At 31.1% G+C, this 16,764-nt stretch overlaps 1 protein-coding gene across 1 annotated transcript; it reads left to right on the forward strand.

Moving 5' to 3' along the window:
* The first annotated feature begins 15,572 nt into the window (after positions 1-15,572).
* On the forward strand, positions 15,573-16,525 carry LOC132934081 (uncharacterized). Its single transcript, XM_061000363.1, has 2 exons — positions 15,573-15,706; positions 16,390-16,525. Exons 1-2 carry the CDS (start codon positions 15,573-15,575, stop codon positions 16,523-16,525), a joined length of 270 nt encoding a protein of 89 aa, XP_060856346.1.
* The last annotated feature ends 239 nt before the right edge of the window (positions 16,526-16,764 follow it).

Raw genomic sequence — 16,764 nt, forward strand, 5'->3', positions numbered from 1 at the left:
GCATGTGAGTACGAACGTACTTGCATTGCATATTATTCACGTGCACCGGACGTCACCGCCACAGGCACCACCCATAAATACGATAGAAATATAAATCATAGAATGTTCACTGCAATAGACAATACTCTGAGTGTTGTCAACTTATTTTGTCCAGGTCGACGGCGATGAGAAATATAATTGAAAGAAATTAAATTCGTATTTTGTATATTAATTATTTTGACAATCGACACAATTAACTGAACGGGAAGTAAACCTGTTTACAGTTACATTTTCGGCAGTAATATTATTTCCGCACGGTCGCGGCGGTGGCAATAATAATATCAAGTAATATTATTATTACTAAAATTATCACCGTAGCGACGGAAATATTATCATTATTATTTGTATTTATTATTATTTCTACTGAGTAATATTTCCGTCACCGCTGTCGCACAGTCGTCTGAAATCCAGTTTTAGGCGGAAAAATTTTTAAATTTGATTGAAATAAATATTGTTTTGTATTAATCCAATATAAATGTATAATATTATATTATATTATATCATACGGAATATAAAAATATTATCTAAGATAATATTGAGCTCATTAGACTGCTCAGGCGATCGATAGTAAAAGTAGATGATGTTTTCGTGTAACTGTTAATTTAGCATTTGCGTCGCAGCACGGCGCGGCGACTGTCGACAAAAATTGAAAATGATACTCCTCCGCGATATCAGTTATCTTTATTTCCCTTCACCATCTACGACATTATTAATATTATGTTTATGATTTTATGAAATTAAATTATTTTAAGAATAAACTACAAAGCTTAACATTTAAATTAAAAGGTCTCTAAAATTTCAAAAATTGACTATTAAGTACCGTTGACAATGTGACATCGTTGATGGTTTATTTTAAAATGTTCTCAACTTTGTATGGATAACTACTTAATAAACCAATTCTATAAAAGAAAAGCTTGCATAGGTGCATATAGTGTCGTGGACTATTGGGAAAACAAATTAACAAAACGCGCTCTGACGGAGACAATTTGTACCTTCCGATTCGGCGGGGTATATAGATATAGTATTATATCGGTTATTTTACTTTTTCTAATAAATTAATTTTGTTATTGCAACTTAATACGCTGGTAAGTACAATTTCTACTAATATTATCAAATAAAGCACTTCACTTAAAGCAAACCGTATACGAAATGTCGGGAAAATACATACAGACCAGTACCTATAGCCACCTAGGTAATAGTATCCCGACTTCGCGTAGGGGGGAAACCGCCTAACCATCAGTAGATTCAGTACAAAAGGCACTTTCGCGCCGGTTTTCCCAATAATTAGTAACAGGAACTTATGCCGAGATCGAGTTGCCCATTGAACCAGTTGCAGCTACCGTCGCCACTCGTCTCCCACCCAGACTTATTGCACCGACAACGACTCGGCAGACGACCTGCAGGTACCGTTAGTGGTGAACTCCGTTTTTCGGCGTCCGCGGTGATATCTGCACGGTTGTAAAAGCATGTTGCGCGTACCAGTGGCGCATTCAGACAAATTTTGTTGAAAATACTTTTAAAAAGTATTCAAAATACTTAAAAAATACATTAAAAATACTTGTATTCGAATACTTTACACGAATGAATATCACGGTGGTATTGTATGCAATATGATAATACATTAATACGAAAAACGAGTCCATACAATATTAATGTTTAAAAATTTCATGAAATTTAATATCGTGAAATATACACGAAATATTTCAGTATTTTAATAAATGTAATTTTTAGTAAGTTAACTGTCATAAATTACCTTCATAATAATTGTATGGTATATTTATACCTAACATTTTCTTCATTACTGTTTCTCTCTCTAATACCTAACTGTTGAGGCATAATAATTTAAATATTGGAAGCTAAATAAAAAAAAATAAAAAAAATAACCTAACCTTTGGTATTAAACATTTAAAATGGTACCAGACATTTTTATATTGACGAAAAACATACAAAAATGTTTAAATGATATGAATATTATATACTATATTATGGTAATAATATGTCAACCAGGGCACTCATCATATTCCATTCATTAATATCAATGATTGTACTTTGTACTCTTTAACTATATATAATTAATAATTGATAAATAATAAAACAACCATCATTAATATTTGTATCAACGGCACTTTCAAAGTTTCACTTTTTTGTGAAATACTTCATATTTCATATACAATAATAACATACATGGTTTTTATGATACAAATTTACAATATCATGAAATAATTAAACGAATTAAATTTAACAAAGCGAATAATTCGCGTTGGTAGCCTGGTAATAAATAGTACCTCTAGAACAATACTGCCACAACTCAAAATCCATTGACTGCTTTCGAATAATAAAAATGTAGTTCTATTAAACGAAAGAACGCCAACAGTGTTAAAACAATTATTTATAGATAGGTGCCTTATTTATTATTATACCATAATTTTATCGTAAGAAACTAAATGTAAAATAAAATATACAGGCGCACCTACCTACTTATTGGAGTAGACTGTAGACCGTAAACAGTTAAATATACTCAATTTTATTATTCCGTGATAATAACTAAATTTCTGCTGTTATAACCATTTTGGTTATCGAGATGGGAAAAGGGTAAATATATTTTTGTATGTTGAAGATTATTATTTTAACAAAAACAATGAAGGAAATTTATGAGTTATCTGCCTTCTACATTTTATTAATTATTTAGTTATCATAGATTACATTCTAAATTTACCTGCATGCGTTATTGTTAACATTTAAAAAATATTTTAATAATTTTACAATATTGAGACAATTACTGCTACTGTGATACAAATTTTATAATCATGTCTAGGTTAGGTCGGCTAGGCTAACGTTCAACAATTTGTATAATGTAGATATAGAGTACCGTGGATCTAAGCAAGTAGCTCTCGATCCGGAGCGGAAAAAAAATAAAATAATTATTACGAGTTTATTTAACACACAGTCATTTATTTTCCGGGCAACGGAGAAGGGCCATGTACATCAAATTACAATTATTATTTACAACACGTCGTCACGCCGATTCACGCAGATCGTACAATTCGGTCTGCGGTTGCGATTACACTACTTAATAAAATCGTGCAGATTCACATTTATCAGTAATTACTATTATCGTCGTTTATCCGGTCGAATGAGACGGTATCTGCACTGTTTTATTTCACTAACATAATAAATATTTAATGTCAATATTAGTTATAATTATTTTTTATGAGATGAGATGCATACAAGTATCGATTATTAATTAGAGCTCTTCATAGTAAATTAGTTAATATTATTTACTCATATAAGTACCAATGTTTATAATTATAAATAATCGTTATAAAGACTTATTAGTAAAAAAATGTTTAGTCGGCACTCATAAAAAAATATTGTTATTCATTGTTATTCATAGGTATATATTCAAAGAAGCTATTGATTATAATATATTAAATAGCCCGTAACCGTTTGCGCATCACAATTGTTGATTTTCATATTTTTTGTAAGATAGGTACTTAGGCATCGTTCGATTTTTGAGTTATACATAGTAGTTTGTGCATCGACAACATAACTATAAAAAACTTGTATACCCAAAAGCACAAGTTGTTTTCTTACTATAATATTAAAATTCGCACATCTCTAAACTCACTCTCGTAATAAGTATTCAATTAAAATATAAATGTAGATATTGTATCGCATATGCATAATAGTGTTTTCATAAAAAATCTATAGGGTAAACGATCATCTATGTACTTAATTAAACGATAGAAATATTATATATTAATAATATTTTAAATATGCACATTGCACAGTTGCGTCAATGACGTAAATAATATATAAGTCAGGTTAGGTTAGGTTAGGTCAGTAGGTAGACCTATATGTCAGCGGCGGTTACAATATAATATAATGATTAACGACCGACACACCGTCAAGTACAATAGTGAGGGCTGTTATAATATTATAATTCACCACTGTCGTAATTTGGGAGTGGTTCAAGTGAAGCACTGCCTAATAATTTCAGAAGTTAAAAAATATTTATTCGATTTTTTTTGGCAACTGTTTTTAATTCGTTTTCTATAATTTAAAATATTTATTATATAAGTACAATTTACATAATATATTAGATTCAATGTATAGATAAACAAAATTTTGGAATATTTAATTTTTTTTTGTACAGAACTTGCACGAAACGCGAGAATGGCTACACATTGCTGTAACGTCGCTATAAGCTATTAATATATTATATTATACTATGCATAATCAATGCTATTACCTATAGCCATTGCCGTTTTAAATACTGCGCTGAGTGCGCTCAATAATAATAATAATAACATATAATATCGGAGAACGGATGAAGTCAGTGTTTTGCGTATTACAAAGTTGATAGCTTACATATCTATTTTTTCATGAGAGAGGCGGTGGTCACCGTCGCATAAGTTAATGCAAGGGAGATGTGTCTACGCACAAACACGTAAAATAGTGTAAATGACGCGTGTGCAGAAGGCAGAACACTGACAGAGGGAACAAAATCTACCGTCTCTAAACACAGTTCCCAATAAGCAACTGGCTAATGTTTCATCAATGATCCACCAATCATTATCTATACATTTAAAATTTTAAAAATACATCAACAAATTATATATATTTTGTAACTGTGTTGGAGTGTAGGTATTTAATATATTATGGTTGCCTCATGTAAAAATATATGCCAAAACCGCAACTGTATTGCAAATGTATAATATAAAATATTATTATTATGAATTATGATACAGTGGCGTCATATGTGCTTAAAATATATTTTATTACTGAGGTGGGCAAACTAGACATGACCATATTAAAAGGTGCTAAATGTATATAAACATGTACACGACGACAATGTGTTGTATTGCCATAATATTTTGGTTATCGGTATATGTAAATTGTTCAACGTGTGTGTCGCGGGTCCAAGGGGCGTTGCGAATATTTGTCTGCGGGAGAGAGCCGTGACACAGACAAAGCTACTGTGCTAAGAAGCTGGCCAGGAAGAAATTTAACCCTCTCTAAAAACTAACCAGCACACCCATTGAAATTTGTAACAAAATATTACATGTTATTTTTCTAAGAGTTAAATTATTAATTTTATCAATAATAATTATTATTAAATTATGTCAATTGTTTTCTTCTAATTCAACAAAATTTATTTTGTAATTTGTAAAAAATACATATTTTGGAAATAAATATCAGCCAATATATGTGAATTAAATTTTTGGAGTGAATAATTTTGAAACGTAAATACCTAAATTATTTGAAATATTTGTTTTGTGAATTTTCAGACATATACCTACTTAAGTATACAGCTGTGTAATAATATTAATATATAGCTGGAAGGTATTGTTACACGATTTCGTAGAAATCGGACGGCCGTGTTCACGATATAAAATATCATGATTACGATTACCAATACATCTTCCGGTATAATAGTGAAGGTTGTTATAATATATTATTGGAATTCGTGTTCATTGTATTCCTTTAAAAATAATGTAATGTGCTATTAAATAAAATAAATATTAATATATTGTTATACAGCGGCGCTATATCAGTTAACAATATTTTATAACAGAGGCGGGCACAAAAGAGTCGAGGTTTGAATGTCTCTGGCTGGTAGTAATGATATTATATAGGTGGGCAGAACTCGAATTGTAGGGGGGGGGGGGGTGGTGCGCAGGAAGACGGAGCTCCCCTACTATTTTTATTTTTCTTTTGCGTACCCCTACTATTATTTTTTACTTGGACGGTGGGGTGGTACAAACTAGTGTCCAAAAAAATTGATGTCACATTAGTTCATAGATCATAGAGCATAGGTATATTATATTATATTATATCATAAGTATAATATTATTATCTAAGGCACAGATACTGATGTGAGCTAGTACTATCTTAAATCGTATTCCGAATGAAATGTTATCAGTTTCAGTAATAGTTATCATTATAGAGGTTGTTTTATGGTACACAAGTCGGTAGATGCAACACATGGGGCGGTGGCGATTCCAATATAATATAACAATTTATTAACGACACATCGCAAGTACAATAGCGTGGGCTGTTATATTATTATTATTACGAATGTTTATAATAGGTTTGTAATTTTACTAGGATACAGTCGTGGCTCCATATCTGTTTACAATAATTTATTACCGAGTTGGGAAAATGCGAGAACTTAGGGCAGCTATATTTATAAGCGCCAAATTTAAATTAGCATGTACATGACAACAATGCACTATATTATCATAATTCTTTGGTTATAGCCTTATAGGTAAGTGTGCATCGCAGGTCCGTGGGGCGTTGAATGTTAGTTCCTATGCGGAAAAAAAAATACTTAATATTGTAGTATTAGAACCTATAGACTAATCGTTTATTTGCGATTATTGGAATAATATATTATATCATTAAATTATTTAAACTATATTTAATTTTTTTTTTATAATATACGATACTAAAAATATTACTTATATACTACAATATTAAATGAAATTATTGTAATTTTATTTTTTGTCAACATTTAGCCGAGCATTAGTATAATGATCTAATATCTTAGATTTTACATTTTTAAAAACAATAACAGCGATTATAAACTAGCGATTTTGGGTATAATAATTATATATCAGTTATATTTTCAGTGCACATCATACTATATGTATATTTAACCTAAAAATCGAGAAATGCGAAATTGTCATTTAAAAAAGGTGAAAATGTATTAACAATAGTGATGCGCAAACGACAACCAGTAATTCAATATACGATAATATAGCAAACACATTATTCATTATAATACCTTTGATTTATAATAATATTAGCTCTCCGAGCGTCGCTGGAGGAGACCCTCAAACCCCCCGAGTTGGTGAAGAGTCTTAACCGATGTCGGAAGCTGCAGTGGTCTTTTGGTCTGGTCGTCGATCTCGAGCCGGTTGGTGTGTGATAAGGAGTCAGGTGATAAGGTTAATACCACCGCGGTTCGACGTGGTAGCCCGGGTTATGCCACCGGAAATTCGAAATTCCGTAAAATAATCATATAGTCGCCGCGAGTTTTTTTTAACGTTCTTTACTGCCGCCGAAAACGCAACATTACATGAAAAAAATTTTAAAAAAATTTGGGCGTTCATGCAAATCATATAGCCGCAGTATTTTTTTGGATGTCTAGCAGGTTAGTCACCTCGAATGACATTCGCCGTAGTAATAGGGGTAGTAATAGAAGTAATAGGTGGACAATTTACGACGGCCAGGTCACGTCATCAGGTATGCAATCCGACTGCGTCGGATCGCGGACAACGTTCATTACTGTCACTAAAAAAGCAAAAATAAGTAATAAATTACGTGAAAAAAAATTTAAAAATTTTCGGACGTCCATGAAAATCATATAGCCAACGAATTATTTAAGTGTCTAGCAGGTCAGTCACCTCGAATGACATTCGCCGTAGTATATAACTACACACAATGCAAACGATATACTACACAACCCAAAAAAACCTATGATATCTGAACTAATAAATACATACATATCAATATAATATTACAGTTGTCAGGTGAGTTAACTGGTTGAGGTAATCAAATAGCCACTTTCTTATTTTGGTAATTCATAATAAATTTATGTATTATACAAATACTGCTATACAGTTACTATATAATATAATATATTAATAAATAAATATATCCTCATTAAGTCATATAGTATACATATAGGTTAGTAAAGTTATTAATTTGATTTTATGCTCATGATTAAACATACCTATAGTATAGTCGACTCGACTCGAGCTAGGATATTTTATTATATAATTAATATTTATTATTTATTATAATATATACATGTGCCTGCGTACAGATCGAGTAGGCAAAATGACTAAAGGCAGTCAAATATAATAATATAATAATAACGCAGTTTATTAAATCAAAAAAGACCTGTAAATATATCAATAAAAAAATCGAACTTTTCGACGTATGCATTTATGCCTGTAATACCTACGCGACGTAAAGTGCGGTAAAACTCGACTTTTCTAAAAAATTATCGATAAACACGCGCGACGGCGGCACTCGGTTTGCACGTTATCTCCGCCGCCGCGGGCCCACCGGGAACAATGGACGGCCGCGCGCGGCCTGTAAATTTAGCGGAGAACGCGAATAAGGTCCGAACGAAGACGGAAAATTGATATCTTCATACATAAACTAAATTATTTATAAAAAAAAGTTTTTATCTTTAATCTATAAATATAAATACAAAGTTCTTCGTAAATATACCTTTTTTTTTCTGATAATATTTTCTATACATCTTCAAACTTATAATCTCTAAGTTCTTCGTAAAAATACCTTTATTTTCTGAAATATAATATTACAAAGCGGAGACCTGGGGGACCGCCCATCTAAGTTTTTCATTAGCCGTCTCTTACGCTAGTACAAAAAATCGCAAAAGGAGCGCCACACGGGTCTCTGCTTTATAGTTTTAGATACTCACTACTAAAAATGTATTTTTTTACTAATAAGTATTTGTAACTAATATTAATAATTATTATCATAGGTATTTGTATAAGTAAATAATAAATTAATACATTTAGTATAAAGAGTTCAAATAAAATTAATATTTTATATTTGCGACGATATATTATGTACTATGCAGGTACTTACCCACCTATAATATAATATAATAACTACCGAGCTGAGGCATTCAAACTATTTCAATCCACAACAATTTCATGCCTGCCTGTGTTATATAATATTATGAACCGATATAGCATCGCTATATTACAATTTATTACATAAAATATAAAATATGAAATATAAATAGCTTGGGTACGAAAACATTTTTGAATATATAACCTATAATAAGTGCAAGGGACATAAGTTATAAGGTTAGTTGAGCTATAGTTGATATACTGACTTGAACAATGTTTTTTAAATATTAATAATGTGGTAAAATATTACACTAATAATATCGTTTAAAAATATTTGTTCTATCACTTTCATATGGTTGTGAGTAATATTATATTCTGAGATTTTTTTTCCTAGGGTGGGTTTTTTCCGGAGACGAGTGTTTATTCATGGGGATTTTTATACCGCATTTCATATAATTATATATCCACCCACTAAATGTATGCGATAATATGTTTTTTTTTAAATTAACTTCCCAATAGACTATTTCGAACATGCTGCCGTTTTTATTATAATATTTGGCAACCGGTCCGTGAGACGCCAGGCTCCGCTGAATTATTATTATTTTGAGTTTCGCTCGGTAAGAGACGTCTTCGCCGGCCAACCTTCGTACACTTGTCGTGTTATTTAATATATTATCGTCAAATATTTAATATATTATCGTCAAATATTTAATATATTATCGTCAAATATTTAATATATTTTATATGTATATTGAGTCACCTATCACATCCAAAGTTGTAAACACCACCTTTTTATTTTATTAGTTGCCCGGCAAAATGTCAGTAAATAGCCGGCAGCGCAAACATCGAAAATTTGAGCACACTTGTTTTAATATAATCTTGCGGTGCTATACAACTATAATATTATATTTTAAGAATCAGCTAACTTCTTCGGACGTTAAAATCATCAATATTGTTATATCAAAATGTCCAAGGTACACGTTTTAGATACAGGCTGCTGGCACACCACCTATAGAAACTCCGAAGCGAAAATTGACAAAGACCGATATTCGTTATAACTTTTTTGACCCATATTACGTTATATCACCACGGACTACAATATAATATAGGTATTTAGTGTCCTCTGGCTTACTGCGGAATACAAAAAAACCATTTTCCTTTAAAACGAACATATCAAACTAGTTTTACTGCTTGGGAGGTTGGTGGGATTAACGATTACGTACCTGTATGTACACATTGTATTCTGCGTAAAATAAACGTTCTAAGAGGCACAATTTCAAAGTCGATCGAGACGGCGTCAGCCGTGCCACCGGGTGGCCGCCTTTTATCAAAACAGACTAACGAGGGACTAATATTTTATATTTGCTACGATATATTATGTACTATGTAGGTACTTACCCACCTATATAATATAATAACTACCCAGCTGGCACATTCAAACTGTTTCAATCCACAACAATTTCATGCCTGCCTGTGTTATATAATATTATGAACCGATATAGCGTCGCTATATTACAATTTATTACATAGGTACACTCATAATATTATAACAACCCTCACTATTACACCCGCCATTTGTAGAAAACAATTGACATAATATAAAATAACTAAATAGAATAGGTAACGCATACGTTGAACAATATACTATATACATATACTGATAACCAAAATATGTGACAATCAGCGCATTATCGACGTGTACATGTTTATAAATATTTGGCGCATTTTAATATGGCCCTCAAAGGACACACATTTGCCCGCCTCAGTAATAAAATATTGTAAACACATATGCCAATGTATCATAATAATATTATAACAGCACTTGCTATCTTAGGTACTCGGCGATGTGTCATTAGTCTATAATATATTGTAGCCGCCGCGGTCCTATGCGGTGAGCTAGCCTATATATTTTTGTCATTTGCGCAACTGCAATTATTTAAAATACCAATATAATATTATATTTCTATCGTTCAATTAAGTTTATCAATGAGCGTTTACAATATTAATTTTTACTAACTTTACTTTTTACCTGATAGATAACTTATAAACTATACAATATTATTACGGTATATATATATAAATATTTTAAAATAGAAATACCTATACAATATATGATAATTGAATATCTATAACGAGAATAAAATAATATAGACATGTGTGAATATTATGATTATAGTTAGAAAACAACTTGCGCTTTTAGGTATACACATTTTTACCAGTTATATAGTGGAAGTATAACCAAAAATTCCAACAATAAACAACTGTGTTACAAAAAGGTGAAGTTCAACAATAAATTGTGATGCGGAAACGACAACCAATGATTTAATATAATATTATAATATAAATAGCTTGGGTGCGAACACGTTTTTTAATATATAACCTATAATTAGCGCTAGGGACTTAAGTCATAAGGTTAGTTGAGCTTTAGTTGATAGTTGACTTGAACAATGTTCGTGATTTATACAAATAAAATTTAAAAAGGTAAAAAAAATATATTTTTAAGTATAATATGTAATTAATTTTGAATTAAATATATAATGTGTGCATGACGTGTCGGATGTCGGAAATTCAGGTGTCGGCAAAATAGTGTTTCACGAATTAATTTGTCGTCCATTCGGTACATCACGGTATTCCTATGCTATAGAGAGGTAGGTAGGTAATAGAGGTAAGTATAAGTATAAATTATTTTTAATTAAATATTAATAATGTGGTAAAATATTACACTAATAATATCGTTTAAAAATATTTGTTCTATCACTTTCATATGGTTGTGAGTAATATTATATGGGTTTTTTCCGGATACGAGTGTTTATTCATGGGGATTTTTATACCACATTTCATATAATTTTATATCCACCCACTAAATGTATGCGATAATATGTTTTTTTTAAATTTACTTCCAAACAGACTATTTCAAACATGCTGCCGTTTTTATTATAACATTTGGCAACCGGTCCGTGAGACGCCGGGCTCCGCTGAATTATTATTATTTTGAGTTTCGCTCGGTAAGAGACGTCTTCACGGGCCAACCTTGGTACACTTGTTGTGTTATTTAATATATTATCATCAAATATTTAATACGTTTTGTTATTTATATTTATATTGAGTCACCTATCCCATCCAAAGTTGTAAACACCACCTTTTTATTTTATTAGTTGCCCGGCAAAATGTCAGTAAATAGCCGGCAGCGCAAACATCGAAAATTTGGGCACACTTGTTATAATATAGATTATAGAATACTATAATATTATATTTTAAGAAACAGCTAACTTCTTCGGACGTTAAAATCACAATATTGTTATATCAAAATGTCCAAGGTACACGTCTTAGATACAGGCTGCTGGCACATGGCCTATAGAAACTCCAGAGCAAATATTCACAAAGACCGATATTAGTTTTACCTTTTTTGACCCATATTACGTTACAATATATTATAGGTATAAAATGTCCCTGGCTTACTGCGGAATACAAAAAAACCGTTTTCCTTTAAAAGGAACATACCAAACTGGTTTTATTGCTTGGGAGTTAGTTGGGTATAACGATTTCGTACCTGTATGTACACATTGTATTGTGCGTGAAATTAACGTTCTAAAGGGCACAATTTCAAAGCCGATCGAGACGGCGTCAGCCGTGCCGCCGAGTGGGCGCATTTTATCAAAACAGACTATCGATGGATGAGTAAGAGGTGGGGGGTAAATTCTTAGTCACTGGCAGCTCAAGTGTCCTACGTGTTAGGGCAGTCGGCTCATTGCGTTTTTCACTGAGCTAACTGTAAGACGTCCGCACATGCACCAACGAGCTGGAGATTTCAACGAGTGACTGGTGAGTACGGCCAAATAAAATTTACTTTTACGCGTATTGTTATATTATGTAAGGGCTGTGAATTGTAGGGAATCGCATTAGTTTTAGTTATTATTATAAAACATAACATTGTAAACACAAAATTTGCTACCAAACACGTAATTTAGACAGGAAGCGGAATGGGACGCGATTTTTATTATAGCGCATTCATATCCTTTTTTCGCGTTTCGGTATCTAATATTTCTATATGGATATTTAATAATATTATGTACCAACTATCACAGGCGTCTAATATTTATTGTACAATTTACAGTTTTAATGACATACAGCATTATTCATACCGGCTCCCAACTATCGGCAGAATAACCTATATTTATCGGGAGACAACGAAGCGGACGTTACTCGCAGTACAGAGTTTTGCTATTGATTTCAAGAAAAATACATTTATCGTAAGTATATTTTGCTTTATTTTAGACATTATACCGTGCAATAATACTTTGGTAAAAATTACTAACTCACTAAACATAATACAGAATGATTTAATTGACTACATTTCAAATGCTTGATTGCCAAATTTTATTTTACTTAAATCGGGACAAACAGGAAAAACAAAACAATGATTAAGAAAAAACAGTAATTTCTACGCAAAATAAATTTTGGTTTTCGGTGTAACTCTTTGACCGTAGAATTTGCACTGCTTATTTATTTTAGCATTTATTTTTCTATACACGAAAAATTTTTCAAAATATTTGGTTTTGTTTCGAACTGTTTACGGACATTTTCAGTTTCCAATTTTTTTTTCTAAACGTTTCAATAAAATTTTATTTGTTGGCTAAAAAAGCTTGAATAGTGAATACAAGGTTTATAATACTTTATTGTTACAATGACAATCACAAAAACGTGCAAATTATTAAGAGTTAGAAATTCATAAAAAATTATTTTTTAAATCTAAGTTTTTAAAATGCAATACAAGATACCTCATAAGTTTGTCTTCTTCGATCAAAAATAAAATGTCTATGAGAAAATCAAATCATATATTTTTTCCTATGGTGGGTTTTTTCCGGAGACGAGTGTTTATTCATGGGGATTTTTATACCGTATTTCATATAATTTTATATCCACCCACTAAATGTATGCGATAATATGTTTTTTTTTAAATTTGCTTCCAAATAGACTATTTCGAACATGCTGCCGTTTTTATTATAACATTTGGCAACCGGTCCGTGAGACGCCGGGCTCCGCTGAATTATTATTATTTTGAGTTTCGCTCGGTAAGAGACGTCTTCACCGGCCAACCTTCGAACAATTGTCGTGTTTTTTAGTTGCCTGCAAAATGCCAGTAAATAGCCGGGAGCGCAAACATTGAAAATTTGGGCACACTTGTTATACTATAGAATACTATAATATTATATTTTAAGATACGGCTAACTTCTTCGGACTTTAAAATCATAATATTGTTATATCAAAATGTCCAAGGTACACGTCTTAGATACAGGCTGCTGGCATACCACCTATAGAAACTTCGGAGCCAATATTCACAAAGACCGATATTCGTTTTACCTTTTTTGACCCATATTACGTTACAATATAATATTGGTATTTAGTGTCCTCTGGCTTACTGCGGGATAGAAAAAAACCGTTTTCCTTTAAAACGAACATACCAAACGAGTTTTACTACTTGGGGGTTAGTTGGGTATAACGATTTCGTACACATTGTATTGTGCGTGAAATTAACGTTCCAAAAGGCACAATTTCAAAGCCGATCGAGACGGCGTCAGCCGTGCCGCCGGGTGGATGCATTTTATCAAAACAGACTACTGATGGACGAGTAAGAGGTGGGGGGTACATTCTTAGTCACTGGCAGCTCAAATGTCCTACGTGTTAGGGCAGTCGGCTCATTGCGTTTTTCACTGAGGTAACAGTAAAACGTCCTCACATGCACCCACGAGCTGGAGATTTCAACGGGTGACTAGCATGAGTACGGCCAAATAAAATATACTTTTACGCTTAATATAAATATATTATATTATGTAAGGCCTGTGAATTGTAGGAAATCGCATGAATTTTAGTTATTATTTTAAAATATAACATTGTATACACAAAATTTTATTTTGTTTATTTTATTTTTTATTCATATCCTCATTCTGCGTTTCGGTTTAGATTAAAACACATAATACATTATTTTTAACTAATTGTTGTTAGGTATTTACTAATATTTTATCGGATGTTAAAATATTTATAATTCAATTAATTTAATAGGCGCCTAATTATTGTTCTTGCTATCTAATATTTCTATATGGATATTTAATAATATTATGTACCTACTATCACAGGCGTCTAATATTTATTGTACAATTTACAGTTTTAATGACATATAGCATTATTCAAACCGGCTATTAACCATCGGCAGAATAACTGATATTTATCGAGAGACAACGAAGCGGACGTTACTCGCAGTACAGAGTTTTGCTATTGATTTCAAGAAAAATACACTTATCGTAAGTATATTTGCTTTATTATAGACATTAGCCGTACAATAGTTTATATTTTATTTTCTATAAACAATAACATTTTGAAAATATTTTGACTCGTTTTGAGTTGTTTATGACCACTTTCGAATTTCAATTTTCTTATCTACAAATATCAATAAAATTGTATTTTTTGGGCAAATGGCCCGTGGCTCATTGCCCGTCATGTCACCCTAATGGTACGCAATTGATAATACTATTAAAATGTTATCATATATCTATTTATATAGCTTCGAATAACATAGTTTCCGTTTATTTAACACGCATTTATTCGTACTTTGACACTGTTACCTATCCTATAAATTTTTAAAAATATTCATGAGAACATTTATAAGACCTTATGATATGTTGTTTTGAATTAAAAAATTAATTATTTTATAATAGAACATTTAATATAAATTATTTTATAACCTTCCTAATTTTCTACAATATACATGATTGTGTGTTTTGTTTTGGCAAATTTCGATAGTACAGTGAGTTATTATTACTATTATTATTATTATTATTATTATTCTCTTTATGACGAAGTTTATATTATAATAAACTAAAAATCAATTTTCTTTAGTCCAAAATGCCCGGAGTAGCCATGAGGAGATGCATTATAAAAATGAACGACCCCGCGATTGGAGACTATTTCATGTGCAAGAATTGCAAACATTTCATGTTGTCGAGAGAGACGGCAGTATATCATCGTAAATGTACCAAACAATTATTGGCCGCGTAAGTATAAATTGATAGTTATTAGATATATTTAGCATATAATTCAAACAAATCCATTGAGAAATGAGTGGTTTTTCGATAGTTATGGGTAAATTGTCTTAGTTTTGTAGGTACCATTATTAGCTAAAAAATATATATTTTAAATAGGGCTTTATTTGCTGTGATATTATATGTTTGAGATTTTAATATGTGTGTGTATTCCTTTTTATTTTGTATTTATTGTGTCTGTGTGCAAGATAAGTTGTTGAAATAATGCTCTGATTCTCAACTTCAGTAACTTTTCTGGTGGGACAGTGAATATATAGTTAGTCGGATATTTTCGAATACTTTAATAAATTGTATTACCGGAAACTCAAACACTTTTTTTTAATGAGCGTTTGAAGTTTGACATTGGATATTCACCCTTAAATTGACATATTGTTTTCATATAACGATCTTATTTTGTTGCAATTCAAAGATTATAATTGATGATACTTTTTTGTAATTTAAAAATATTATAAGAGAACTATGGGCTGACCACCATCTTACCGTCCTATTCATATCAATAGATTTAATATTAATTATTTCATAATGCAAAACAATTAATCAAGCATTTGAACTTCCCTCTACTCCGAAAAATTTGAATTTAAATTATAATATGATTAAAATATTCCTAATTAATATAACTAAATTTTTTTTTCTAGAATTGAACCAGAGGAAGATGTATATCGCTGTTCAACATGCGGTAGATACTTCGATAACAAAGAGCAATGGAATAGACACAATGAATTACATAAAGCTATCGGAAATTACGATCCGTTCAAATTTACCACCTTATAGACGACGATAATTTTGTTAGGAGTTTACGTTTATAATTTTATGTTTTATTGGCTGTAGTATTTCGTATTATTGTTATTTAATTAGTTTTATGATTTTTTTGCCTAAAAACAATAAACTAACATACATTGCTTACTTATATTTAACATATTTTTTATTGTATATACAACTTTTTGTATACCTATATGTACTCTTGTGTGTTTGCACTACGTACTTTAAGTTTTAAATTCCTAACTATAAAA

The sequence above is a fragment of the Metopolophium dirhodum genome, chromosome 1, assembly GCF_019925205.1.
Source record: "Metopolophium dirhodum isolate CAU chromosome 1, ASM1992520v1, whole genome shotgun sequence".
Lineage (NCBI taxonomy): Eukaryota > Metazoa > Arthropoda > Insecta > Hemiptera > Aphididae > Metopolophium > Metopolophium dirhodum.

Coding starts and splice junctions, on each gene's coding strand:
- LOC132934081 (XM_061000363.1), top strand. CDS start 15,573: ATGAGGAGATGCATTATAAAAATGAACGACCCCGCGATTGGAGACTAT. Junction 15,707..16,389: donor ACCAAACAATTATTGGCCGC/GTAAGTATAAAT, acceptor TTTTTTTTCTAG/AATTGAACCAGAGGAAGATG.